The sequence below is a fragment of the Dermacentor silvarum genome, unplaced genomic scaffold (genome assembly GCF_013339745.2).
Source record: "Dermacentor silvarum isolate Dsil-2018 unplaced genomic scaffold, BIME_Dsil_1.4 Seq15, whole genome shotgun sequence".
Lineage (NCBI taxonomy): Eukaryota > Metazoa > Arthropoda > Arachnida > Ixodida > Ixodidae > Dermacentor > Dermacentor silvarum.
The window spans coordinates 83,379-96,952 of record NW_023605761.1 but is presented as its reverse complement, the minus strand read 5'-3'; the positions used below and the strand labels follow the sequence as shown (position 1 = coordinate 96,952).

Below are 13,574 nucleotides of genomic sequence, written 5' to 3'. Positions count from 1 at the left end.
AAACATTCGGCTCGGAGAGCACCATAGCTCGCTGAAGGGGACAGCCTGTTCTCACCTTACTTAGCTCTGCCATGGATGCGGGTGTGATCCTGTTTTATCAGATACCTTGGTTGCTTGTAAGTGCACTGATAAACTAACGAGAGAGAGAGTGAAATCTTTTCTCATTCAGTGAAATAGCGACACGTGCATTAGCCAACCGTCTGTTGCTGTAACTTCTAGCACATGCATGATTATCATGATAATCTGATATTCTACTAAAAGTTCACATGCCGCTGCATGCATCTTGGGCCAGTGGCTGCAGTTTCGTTACATCATTTTTATAAATGTGTCCACCTTGTGGTTTGTTAACTACCTTAGAGCACCAGGACATGTAGAAAGTGGCGCAACACAATTATCGTTTCGGTGCAAAAGGGCATGCGTATGGAAAGGAGAAGACGACAAACACATGCACAAGTGCTTGTGTATTCATTTACGCCACATGCCTACATATTCATGTTGTGTGTGTTAGCTTTTGTGCCAGAACAGTAATGCTTAGCAGACAGCAGCAACTCATCTGACGAGTCCTTCTGCACTTAGGGGGGCATTCATTTTTGATGAGCTGGACTGACACATGAAATAAAGTACATCCTGAGCAGACAAGGATAAGGTTATCCAAGAGGCTAGACGCTGCTCTTCGAGTGGCGCTGGTTAACACTTCCAGGGCTGGGTCTATACTAGATGTATACAAATACAATACCCAATAAAGTGGACAGGGGTATAGCCCTTGTTGTAGCTCAATTGGTAGAGTATTGCACACACCACTCAAAGGTTGTGGGTTTGGCTTCCACCGGTGACAAGTTGTGTTTTCATTCACTTCCATTTTCCTTGTTCTTTTTTAAGAATGCGATGCTTATCGCGTATTTAACCCTCATTCATGTTTAATTTCTTTTATACATTTCAACTAAACAAGAAAGTTTAATTTTCCCCTATACTTTTTCCGTTGTTTGTTGTTTTCACAGAGTTATCTGAAGTACACGGATCATTTGATGCTTTTTCTTTGAACAACTCTTCATTGTTTTTCCGCAACGATGCAGGTGGTATGTTGGGGAGTGGGAAGACTGTTCCAAGTCGTGCGGCAATGGCACGCAGCTGCGGTTAGTGTTTTGCCAGCGGCGCACCGAGGTTGGCAGCCTGCTGACTGCTGACTCGGACTGCGAGTCCTCGGGTCCCAAGCCGGAACGGCTGCAGGAGTGTAGCTCCGATGCCGAGTGTGCTTCTTGGGAAGTGGGCAACTGGACGGAGGTAAGCCTGACAGCTACCACTATAATGGCACATTCGATGGGTCGTTTGAGAGCATTGTAAGAGCGCTCTAATTGTCATGTAAAAGAACACTGAAGCTTTATTATGCCGAAAAAAAAAAACTTTATATATTAGTGATATGGTATGCTTACTGTCACGATTAAGCTTAGTTACTTTGTGAAATGACCTTTAGAGGTCATTAGACTGGATTTCTTGGGAACGACAAGTTGAATCTGCCATAACTACACTGTGCTAGCTGACTATTTTCATCGTCGTCATCCGCAAGAACTTGTTATTTTAAGTTATAACCCATTAAGGAATCTTGACAACCTCAGCTCGTCATGAGTGATCATCACTTCTTGGCTTGCGACGAGCCCACTTTGTCATGGGTGCTTTGCCACTTTCTGAATGGCTTTTTGCATGCAGAGGAAACTGTGTTTTTCTGTGTAACTTTCACAGTGTAGATTCTGTTACATTCTATCATCATCATCGCTGTTATTTCAGTCATATTTTCATGTTCTAATCATGTTAATGAAGCATATCACATAAAAAAATTAGCCATTACAGTGCCGTTTTGCGGGCAAAAAAGAAAAGAGCCCTTAGAGGTATAAGTGGACTGAGGTCTTTCTTGGCAATCTCCAGTTACTCCCTATGCTGCGTCACCTGACACCATCCTATGCCCGCAATTCCCCTAATTTTATCACTCCATCTAATAACCAGCCGCTTTTGACTGAATTTTACTTCCATTCAGCTGAAGATTTTAGCGGCCTGGTGATTTTGCTAACTGCAATTCCATCACACTCACCTGCCAGCAGAGTACTGTGTAGGTCTGGCATATTAGTCCAGTTTATGTATAACAGAGGCATTTCAGTGAAGTTAGGCCTGTTGTGCAGTAAAAGTGGCAGAGATGCCAGAGTAGACAAACTGCTCCATTTCATCGGCATAGAAGTGAAACGGCCTTTATCACTTCACTGGCTGAACGCTAACAGCAGAGCATGGCGAATAATATATATAGTTTCATTCTCACTTTGACTCTGAGCATAGCAAGATTTGTTTGCTGCTCATTTTGCCGAATAAGGTGTTACAAGCCACTTCCTGACTAAACATGGGGCTCGTGTGTGTACAAACAAGCAAAGGCTTTTTCACCACCATACTGTTTCATGACAAGCCATGGTGGCTTACACTTATCCTAATCTAATAACTAAAGTTGTAACTAGAAAATGTTTGCCTTTATTGAAAAGTGTACCAATGTAACTAAAAATGAATTTGCCTTCATTGCACATGTATTAGAGTTCTGAGCTTAAGTGTGGCACTGTTTTTGTTTTCCCACCATTGATCCAGAAAGATGCGTTACGAATTTTAAAAAGTATGCTTACTATATTAATAAAAAGCTAACATCCTATACATGAAGAGTAGACCTCTCAGAAAAGAAATTAAGCCACTGTTTGGTGCTTTATACCCACCTGATATTAAATCATTTGAAAACCCTCAATGTTATTTTTTCCCGCAAATGTAAGCTGATGACCATTCTACAATTTATAGTTTTGTAGAATGAATACATAGGAAGCAGTCTGAAATGCATTGATGATTACTAGATGGTTTTTGCTGTAGTTCTGTTGTGCATGTTTTCCTCTTTTTGTTCAGTATGCTCCACAGTTAGAGGGAATGTGCGGTTATTATTCTGGCTTTGATTATTGCTGAGATATGGCATAAAGGACCACAGAGTTATTTTTTCAGTATAAATGTACATCCGACAGATCATATCAACTGCTTCAATTCTATTGTATCAGCTTTATTACAGCTGACTTCAGTTAATTTGGCCCTGACGGTATTGAGAAAATTTATCTAGTTACCCGGTGGGTTGAATTAGATAATATGCACAAAAAAACCTCGGAACACACTGATGATTCATTAGGCAGTATTTGCCTGATTCTAACACGTCCTCGAATCAAATGCGCGCACCCGCTTTTTGCGTACAAATTAGAAAAATAACACAGAAATGACATTAACGCTCCTAAACAAAATAGAAATCCAACGTGCACCCGGTTTTTTAAGAAGAGAAATGGCCAAGGACCTAATGTGTGTTGCACAATGGCGGCCAGTTTCCTAAAGTCAGACTTCAACGCATAGTTTTTAAAGTCAGCTTTGCCGCAATACAGCCCTGTTGTGTGGTAAAGCATATAAACGCCGCAAACGCGGTTTTTAATTTTCCTATTCGATTGCAACCATGCAGGCAATTTCCGGCCCACTATTTCTGCAAAAAAATAAATAAAAAAGGGTGCCCCTTTAGAACTGACTAAATACTGTAATTGGGCATTGTGGGCTACTGTTATTGCTTGAAAACCTTCCTAGGGCAGGCTGAAAGTAGGCGTTTCCAATGAGAGATGACATGTGTTCACTGTCCCCTAAGCTCCACCGAGACATGCGGCCATTAACCCTTTGCGGTCCGAAACTTTTACCCACTTTCCGGCTGATCTGGTCCGAAACTATTTTGCCAGTTTGTGGCGCCGTGAAGAAAAACACAAACTGTGGAAGAAAAACTAACAGGATATTTATTTTTTCTCTTGCATTCTGCAGGCAACTCCTCTACTGATATTTGAGCAGCGTGTGATACCGCTTGAAGCATTTTTCTGGGTGCAGGCCAGTGTTGTTACTGCAGGTTTTGCTGAAAAACACAGTTTCCCTCCTGCCTCCGTTTGTTTTTCGATCGCTACAAACAGCACAGTCTTTGCTATTTCGGCCTGGGAGCTTGTAGATGAAATGGCTCCTCCCATCTAGCCTTTCCTCGCACTCCTTCCGCGCAGACGGGCCACACTTTTTGGCTCTAGCCCTCACGTCACCCACCAGCTGTTGGATGAGGTTGCGGCGGTACTGCAGGTGTCGCTGTTCTTTCTCACCATGATTATGCAGCTGTGTGTGCCTCAAAATAAAGCTATTGAGAATGGAAACCTCTAGAAGTCAGAAAAAAAGCTTTTGCCGCCATTTCATTGTCTTTCGACAAGATGTCTCCGTCGTCTTCGTCACTCGTTTCTGTCTAATCACTGTCATCACTATCTGATGGAGGCACGTAATTCTCTTCCTCACTGAAGTCATCATCGCTTTCACTAAATGCACCACCGTAAAACGCATGCGGTGAAAAAGTGGTCATGCTTATCAGCGAACCGCGTGAACGTGCGGTTCCGCGCGCAAGTGAGAACACTCTGGTATCCAGAAGCCGTGCTGAACATTGTGCTGCACCCTAATGCAAAAACAAGTAAACTTCAACAAGCAAGGTTTACTTATCCCTCAAGAGATGGAGCATCATGTATACAAAGAATGCGCACAAATCACAGTGAGAAAAACCATGTAATTTAACCCCCGAACACCCTTGTCGGGCGGTGCCCGACAGCGGACCGCTACGGCCATGTTGCGTTGTCGGGCCCTGCCCGACAACGGACCGCAAAGGGTTGAAAGGGTCGCTATTGGGGTCACCATGGGGGTCAAGCACGTGCACGCTGACTGGTCAAGTTCGCGAACGCCAACTTTACGAATGAAATAACGGAAGCTTGGGCCCTTCATTTGGGATCGAATTAACAGAAAAGTTGAATCAACCAGAGTCAAATTAATAACAGTCTACTGTGCACTGGTTAGGGTGTTCCATTTAACAGTGGACCCTACTGTACGCCTCCTTTTGCTGTGTCAGGCGATACATTCATGTAGGCATCTGCACATGCACTATCACTACTAGTGTAGTTTATCACTAGTGTTGAGACGCACATACCAAGGCCAATCACTGGTTTGAACAATAAGTCCAAGTTCTGTCGTAAAGCGTCATCAGCTTCTGGCTCTGTCTATAACAATTGCAATGCAATTCAATGTATTCAATGCAATTCAATGTATTCAATCAGTGCACAGTACTCTGTTTTGTTTTTAGTAGACCTTCCACAGACACAGTTATGTGCAGAAAGTGTGCGCACAATTTTCATATTGCCGTAGTACTAGTACTGCAAACTGGTCCGTGGATGTTAAGCATGCACAAAACGCCACATAGTGACTGAACATACGTCACTATTGGTCAGCAAAAGTCTGAGCGACCAAAACTTGCTTTTCTTCTCCCTGTGTATGGGGTCAGTAGTCATCTGCTTGTCCATTCTCATAGTGCGGGCAGTTTCTTCATCTTTTTCACCTTATCTGTGTCATGCTTCTATGCTTATGCACTCAGAAGTAGAATGTTAAAAAGTTGTCAATAAAAAAATGAACAAACGAAATTTTAGTAGAAATGTACAATTTTTCAAACCTCACATCGTCTTTGACTTCGATTGATGATTCTCTGCAGTGTGACCGGCTTTGTGGAGAAGGCACTCAGGTCCGAGAAGTTGTGTGCATCAACCCTCTTGGTGGTGAGACTGTGGAGGTGCTGGATGACTCTGGTTGTGATGAAGCGGCAAAACCACCCACCAACCAAACCTGCGAGCTGCGAACCTGTGATGGCACGGAATGGGTTACCTCACCGTGGTCTGGCGTGAGTATTTGCATTTTCTGTTCTATGTATCGTCACGTGTACATTGATTAGCTTTTGGTTTGGTTTGATTTGACTTAATCACCTATGTTAGGAGTCTCTTGGGTGATGTAATTTAGGAGACAAACACTGAAACATGACCGTTACCTAGTAAGAAGATGACATGGCAATAAAAGTAAGAAAATCCTACAGATTTACATAATATGTTTGCAGCAGTTACTACCAAGATAGGTGTGTGCTCTTACATTAGCAATGATTTACAATTGCTTAGCTAGCATATCTCAAAGTCTATACTAATGCTCAGCACAGTGACCTCAGAATCTATGACTGGTCGATGCTGTGCTGTTATGTGTCAGTGCCAGTCCATGTTCTGTGTTCGAGCCTAGAAGTACAAATTAATCGTTCACTTCAAAATCTTACATCTAGATGATCATGGTATGGTATGAGCAAATGGTGGCATTGATTGCCATCTGATAGGTTCATGCATGGCATACTACAGTGAATTGGATATCAGTGTGCTGACTCTGTGCGGAGGAAATTTAGTGGAAGAAACTGATGGGGAGAAACGTTGGCTTGATGGAGGAGCCTAAAGAAGAAAACTGCCCTAGTTTCAGGTTGATGAACAGCACATTGTTATTGGTGCTATGCAAGTCTAACGGCCACGCATGCACCTGCATGTTTCATTTTTTAAAGCTCACAACAGTAGATCTCCAGAAAAAATTTAGATCTCGATTTCTGCATGCCCGCCACATGTTCTGCTCTGCCAGAGGCTATGCCAAACCAAGAAGTGTAATCACGTCTTGAGACAGATCGCTGATATTTCTAAAAGGGGGAAAGCAGATGAAATGTGGCATGATTTACAGGTCTCCCTTTAATGTTCTCTGTAGAATGTCCCGAAGAAACAACACAGCATCTCGACAATCTGCAAAGCAGTGATGGTAACTGGTTGGCCATGGAACAAAACAGCTCCCTTGCTTCTAACCACACTTCAACTAAATGTTTTGCTGAGGGACATCTAGCTTGCCTAATTTTTAAGCATTTTGCTTGTCTAAGATGCCTGGATGCAATTTGTGGTGCAGTTTGCATTTGCAATCTTTCTTGTGTCAAAGATAAAAAGACAGGAAGCATAAGTGTGCAGCTTTGCAGTATAATGCTAATCTCTCATGCAATGAATCCAGGTTTGATTCCTGTCCTGTTTGATTATCTTTTCCTGTTTGATTATCTTTTCTCTGCAGCCTGTGGCTGATGTTGATACCGAACACGTAGCCCACATAGTGAGCGCAAAATGCTGGTAACAGTTATTTGTAAAAAATATATAATATATATATATATAAATATATATATATATATATATGTTACTGTGAGAATATTTTGTTCCTGAATATTGAACAATTCCGTGCCGTATGGCGCCTTTCAACCGCAGTGCGAAGTTCCGTGCTCGTCGCGCATCGAGACCAGGCAGGTGCTCTGCGCCAACGAGGAGGGGATGCTGTTCCCCGACGAGTACTGCGATGGCGAGAAGCGGCCCAACACGACCAAACCCTGTGACGAGGACGACAGTGCCCTGGACGACCTGTGCCAGTACATGTGGTACTACTCCCAGTGGAGCCCCGTGAGTCACGCTGCTCACTGTTGCAGTTTTGCCAACTGTGCTTGTGGATCTGTGTCTAAGAGTGGTTTCCTCCTGGTGGCGATACACGGACAACAGGAGCGCGGCAATGCCGACCAGAAGAGTAGCAATAGATATTTGTCGTCTCAGCCTCTCCTCACTGCATTTTTTACTGCAAATACGGCTCAGTGTAATTTTCTATCTTTTGACAAATTGTTAGTGCTCCTGGTGAGAAAAACTGTCACAGACAAATTGAGTGATTCCTGGAGGCCCGCCCGTACACACAACTGCTTTCATACCTGCTTAACACAATTACAATTTCTTTTGTGTGTGTGTCGCAACTTCAGAAAGGAATAATTGTAACCGACCGGAATATACCACGAACCTACAAAGGACGTGAAAAAGCGCTTCGGTGCTTTTAAAGGTATGATAAAGGTAAATGTTGAGCCGATCTAAATGGCTGGATTCCCCTCTAGAGACATCGCAAGTGTTTTTTTTTATTTTGTGCCAGAAAACTTGCCTTCTTACTCGTAAACAGACCACGACTCAAACGCTCTTCCTTGACTCCCAAGGGGAGTACTACAATGCTGCACCTCAACTGATGAAGACGCTGCGCTTCGCTGACACACCTCGGCCTTTGATATGATTAGCAGTTGCGTGAGAGACACGCCTTCACCCAATTACCAGTGGAATCTTGTTCATACGATTCTGCATAATACGTTTTTCGAGATAACACATTTTTTTCCTTATTATATACGATTATTTTCGGATAATACGATTTTTGGATGATACATTTTATTTTGCCGGTTCCCGTGAAGATCGTATCAATGAGGATTGCACTGTAGTGCACTCAAGTAGACATGTGAAGCACATTGTTGCAAAATTTTCGCTCAAGCATCTCTGCTGAGTGTTGAGTGTCATTAATGTGCAGCCGTGCTTTTCTCTTTTTTTTTTTTTTAGTCAAGGTGGTATGCCGAGCACAGGAGTGTTCTAGAATATGAGAGTTATAGTTGCAGATAACAAGCGCGTGAAGGCGTCTCACATTTATTTCTCAATTCAAATTGCCCAACTTGAATGGCTTTTTTTACGTACTCCCTGATCTTGTAGAAGCTTTGCGTATACAAAGCCAGCATGATACCTGGGTGTGTCTCTCATCCCTCTATCTCTTTGCTATTTTGTGACATGGTGCTGCTTGCTCATTTGTTCCATGATATACATGCACGTGCAGGTGGCGCATTCCTTTGTGTGTTGCTCGTGATAAACTTAAGTCCTTAGACAGCGCATGTCCCATGCCCTCACCTCTGTGTTGCCGTCATTTCCCGCACTAGTTTAAGCACGCATCCATTCCAACTAGTCCAACTTTCTACCTCCCTGGTCTTATGCTACTTAAAGAACTCCAGGTGGTCAAAATGAATCCGGAGCCCTCCACTGTGACGTGCCTCATAATCAGAGCTGGTTTTGGAACGTAAAACCCCAGAAAGAAGAAAGCAGAAGGTCTTATGCTACTCCCGCTGCTACTGCTGCCAAAGCTTTGCTCAAGTTTGACTGGCTTCAGAACGTTTCTTTTCCTCTGCAGTGTTCCACCGAGTGTGGGAATGGCATGCAGACCCGCAAGGTGTTCTGTGGCACCTTTATCGACGGGAGCATCGTCAATGTGACGGACGACAAGTGCGACCCGGCGGAACAACTTAACTCAACTCGGGAGTGTACCGTGGAGGCTGTCTGTAACGGCACTTGGGTCGCCGCTCCGTGGAATCAGGTATGCGTCTCGCTGGGCCCCTCTCGATCTGTTTCCCTCAAAGCCTGATTGTATTACAGTCAAACCTCGATATAAGGAACCTCGATTTAACGAAATTCGCGATATAACGAACTATTTTTATTTCCCCATCTTAGCCTGATTGAATTAACGAAACCTCGATATAACGAAATTCTCGATATAACGAAGTTTTTTGCTGCAAGTACAACTTCGTTATACCGAGGTTTGACTGTACGGCAAAATCCTTTAGCACAGTGTAAATAAAATGCCTTTCGTGGTCCTAAAGGTGCAATGCTTACGCAATGCAGACGCAGATAGATAGACAGACATGGATGGTACATTGCTTACAGGTTAAATTTTTTTTTTATTTTGAAATATTGTTTATTTGTAGCATCAGCATAAGTTGAAATGTGAACAGGAAGAAAGCGTGATAAGAACAAGGGTTCCTTGTAGGCACTAGAGAGCACAGTGTACAATCACTACTTAGCTGGTATTTAGGCGTGATGCAGACCCAAAGCCACATTTTGTAGCTCTAATTAACCCGCTCTTGCAAATGCACATGAAGCTGGAAACAACAGCGCAGTCTATTCACTTTTGACTTGGTGGACTAGATGAGTAATTTCGTTTTTACTTAGTGTTACAGACAGATTGCTGGCGGCAGCCAGCACCTGCTTTTGCGATCAAACTGACTTCCATGTTTTCTCGTGTGTCCTTTACCTCTGTTGTTGTGCAATGTAGAGCATTCGTTAAGTGATGTTTCACAACCACAGTCATGACAACGTACTGACAGAGGTCCATCTCGGTATCGGTTCAATTTTCGTTTGTGATCTCTTAGCCTGTCGTTTAGGCATCTCATGGTGCCCAAGTGATAAAAGAATAGCCCAAAATTCAGTTCTTCTGCCTTTGGGGGAAACCTTCAAGTGACAATGAAGGCAGATAATAAGGCAGACTAAAGCGCTACAGTCTTTTGCCAACCATTTTCGAGCTATTGTCAGCAGCACCGGCCAGGCCTCACACGGATGCCTGTGTGGAACCTTCATTGCTTGAGAGCTCCAGAGATTCACGAGGAATAGTGCTTCAGGCTCTCTCGTGAGCTTCAGGACTAAGAGGGTGCCACGGAAGCCCTGCACCATGAGGTCTAGCTACACTCCTTGCCATTGGCACAAGTGCCTTGAAAACTTTTGATGAAGAGCGCACATTATAGTACTCCTTTGGAATGAATTTTCTTCTAATAAGATTGCTCATTGAATAGAAAGATTAATACTGAATGCCAATCTTTTTTGTCCACAATGACAGTGGAACCTCGTTGATACGATCCCGTTAAGTACGATTTCCCGGCGCCATCATTCGCTATTGAGAACAAAAAAAATTACTCAATACAGTTGCGCTTCTTTTTTACCGGTTCATACGTTCCAGGAAAACACCATCTTTTGGCACCAATGTTGGGTACATTGCCAAACTTCGATCATAGGATATGCTTTCGAGCCTCCAGCAAGAAAATGTGCGAGGCAACGCTTTCGCATTATGTGGATGTCAGGTGCAGTTGAGTCTCAAATTTTTCACTGACATTGGGTAGTACACTTTCCTGGTTAGTACGTTATTTCTCTCATTTTTTTTTCTTTGAACACGTACGAATGAAGTTTTACTGTATTGCATCTAGATCATGACAGTAGTGATGTCAGTAGGTGATGTGACAAGTTTAAGCTGTTTTCTCTGATTCAGACACTTCTGCTATCTTTTGAAGGGGGAGGGATGTCAAGGCGAAAATCATTCACAATGAGAAAAAATATGCCTATTCGATCTGACGCAAAAAGTATTTGCTTTTCAAATGCCCTATACTTACTGTGTCAGCACCCAGGATCTCTGCCAGAAAGAGTGGGGGGGGGGGGGGGGCAAGCACTTTGCATGATTTGCAATTTCCGTGCTTTAGCCAGAGGAATTCAACAGCAAATAAAATGCCTAATAATTGTAAGTGGAATTCAACGTAAAGCCATCGAGCACGCGGTTGGCCCTCCTTGAATTTAAGAGTGAATGAATAAATACAAGACAATGATAGAGCGTTTCTGTTAATCGGGTAAATTCGACCTCGAGCCACCGCCTGAATTGTAATGACAATGGGGACAGAGCACTGAAGGTACACGTTGGACTGGTGGAGCTGGACGCGTGGGGGGTGGGGCTTAAATTCGGCCTCAGGGGGGGGGGGTTCGGACCCCCCCCCCCCCCCCCCCCTCCGTTAGTGTGCCACTGTAGTGTTTAGCCGCAAGTCATTCTGAAAGACCACCGAACAGTGTATTGGGGCTGATTGTGGCGTGCGAGTGAAGTCTGTCTTGCAGCAAATGATTTGCGTCTTGCAGTGTTCAACGCCCTGCGGTGGTGGTCAGCGCACAAGAACTATCATTTGCCACGTCAATGGGAAACCGGCTGCACCGAAGAATTGCGACGTCAGCAAGAAGCCGTTTGACACCGAGTCGTGCAACATGAATGCTTGCGACGATGGTATGACTCGCCTTCATCGTTATGTATGGTTCTGCAAAGATGAATACTTAACATGGTGCATTTCCTGGTTTTCAACTGACACATTTTAATTGGGAGCACCATCTGTGAGTCTGTGCATATCCAGCATAAAGAAAGAAAGACAGAAGAATAAGACATCTATTAATGTGCAAGTCTGCAAGCTAGCTGTTGCAGTAGTTGTGCCACGTAGTAGTACATGAACTTAGGAGCAGGCATACTGGCGAAAAAGCCCTTGCATTTCAGCAAAACAGGAAATTGGGTGTGGTTGTATATGTTGGCCATAATTAACTGTGGAAGTGAATGCGTTTGGGCTGGTTGGTTCACGATTTCATCAGAAAATAGCAGCTTAACGAACAGGAGATAAGGAAGGGACAGACAATGGTGCTGTCTGTTCCTTCATTATGTCCTTTTCATTGCACTAGCTTTTCCTGCTTAAGTCATACTTAACTACAGCGCAATAATATGGAACGCAAGCAGTGGAAAGAGACACACATGACTGCTACACTTTCAACTGAAATTTTATATGGAAACCGCGAGCTTAAATAAAACCAGGAGCGTATGCGCAAGTGCAGTAAAACATAAAAAGTGTCACTTTAATGGAAAAAGACAATCTCAACAAATGTATGAATGATGTCATTTGCAGTCGAGGTATGAATATGTGCCATTATTGCAGCAGTTGATCTTGAAAATATGCGGTTATAATGTGCAGAGGAGGTTATCACCAGAGTGGTGTACTGACAAATAAATTAGTTGTGTAAGATATTTCGGGTACTAACAGATTGAAATTCACTGAAACGTTTGTTATACTGCCACAGCCCTGCACCAGCACAGTAGCAGTTTTATGCTCAAGTCGTGCTTTCGTAGGATCATTTTCGTTATGCTCAAGACCTTGTGGTAGTACTAACGCTGGATTTAACTCATTTCATTCCAGACGAAGTGATCCTTCTGGGAGGCTGCAAAGATTCTAAGCATGGCTGTTGTCCCGATGGCATGACGCCTGCTGGTCCCAGCTTTGCGGGATGCCCCAAGGTTACTCCTGTCGAAGGGGGCTGCAAGGCTACAGAGTTTGGTTGCTGCATGGACGGCGTGACCCCGGCATTTGGGCCATTTATGTGAGCTTACTTCTTTTGTTTGAGGCTTTTATTACTTCTGTCACCTTCGCTGGCACTTCTCACAGTAGAACCCTGTTAATGTTTTTCGAGAGACCACGGTAAAATGACATAGAAGCCGGAAAAACATAACAGAGATGAAGTTGCAAATCGCCACAGCAGCATCAGAAACACTTCTGAATGGCTGCCAGTACGACTATTAGACGTCTCGACACTCATACTGTGACCGGGCACGGCGCATGCATGTGTGTAAAATAAGGGACACGTATGATGTTTCGCTACAGTGGCCCATTTCCACTCGTGATAAGCTTCACCGCGATATTTTGTGTGTGGTTCCACCGCATAACACGGCTCTATTGCGGTGAAGCTGACTTAAGAGAACCGGTGGTTATGCAGCTCAATTAATGCCCTTGCAGGCCCCAAAATAAATGTCACTCTGCACGCGAACGATTTGGCCCAGTGTGCATGGTATCCGGTAGGTTTTAGCCGATGCACACTTTTTTGGGTGCTTTGGCTATGGCTATGTGCACGTTTTCTCTCGATCTTTGTGCAATGCCCGGCTTGTGCAACTGCACGGTCACTTATTGCAAACTTCGGTCGCTTGTTGCAATGAATCGGTTGCTGATGGCAACGCACCAGTATCTTGTTGCAATGTACGCTTGTTGCAATGTGCGAGAAAAAATTTTCCTCTGCACCGCTAAACTTATGTGACTGCCATGTTCAAATGCAATGTAAAACGTGGAAGAATTACAGAATGGCGACGTAGCAAATGGGAACATAATACATGGGAGTCAATAGGATTTAGATAGG

At 43.7% G+C, this 13,574-nt stretch overlaps 1 protein-coding gene across 1 annotated transcript in view; it reads left to right on the top strand.

Annotated features, from left to right (window-relative positions):
• The window catches only part of LOC119434663 (papilin), a 105,002-nt gene that overhangs the window by 33,218 nt on the left and 58,210 nt on the right, over nt 1-13,574 (top strand). Inside the window, exons 12-17 of the mRNA XM_037701759.2 lie at nt 1,074-1,281; nt 5,594-5,779; nt 7,200-7,388; nt 8,962-9,144; nt 11,496-11,637; nt 12,587-12,767. Of these exons, the coding sequence (XP_037557687.1) occupies nt 1,074-1,281; nt 5,594-5,779; nt 7,200-7,388; nt 8,962-9,144; nt 11,496-11,637; nt 12,587-12,767 (1,089 nt within the window). The remainder of the gene's footprint in view (nt 1-1,073; nt 1,282-5,593; nt 5,780-7,199; nt 7,389-8,961; nt 9,145-11,495; nt 11,638-12,586; nt 12,768-13,574) is intronic.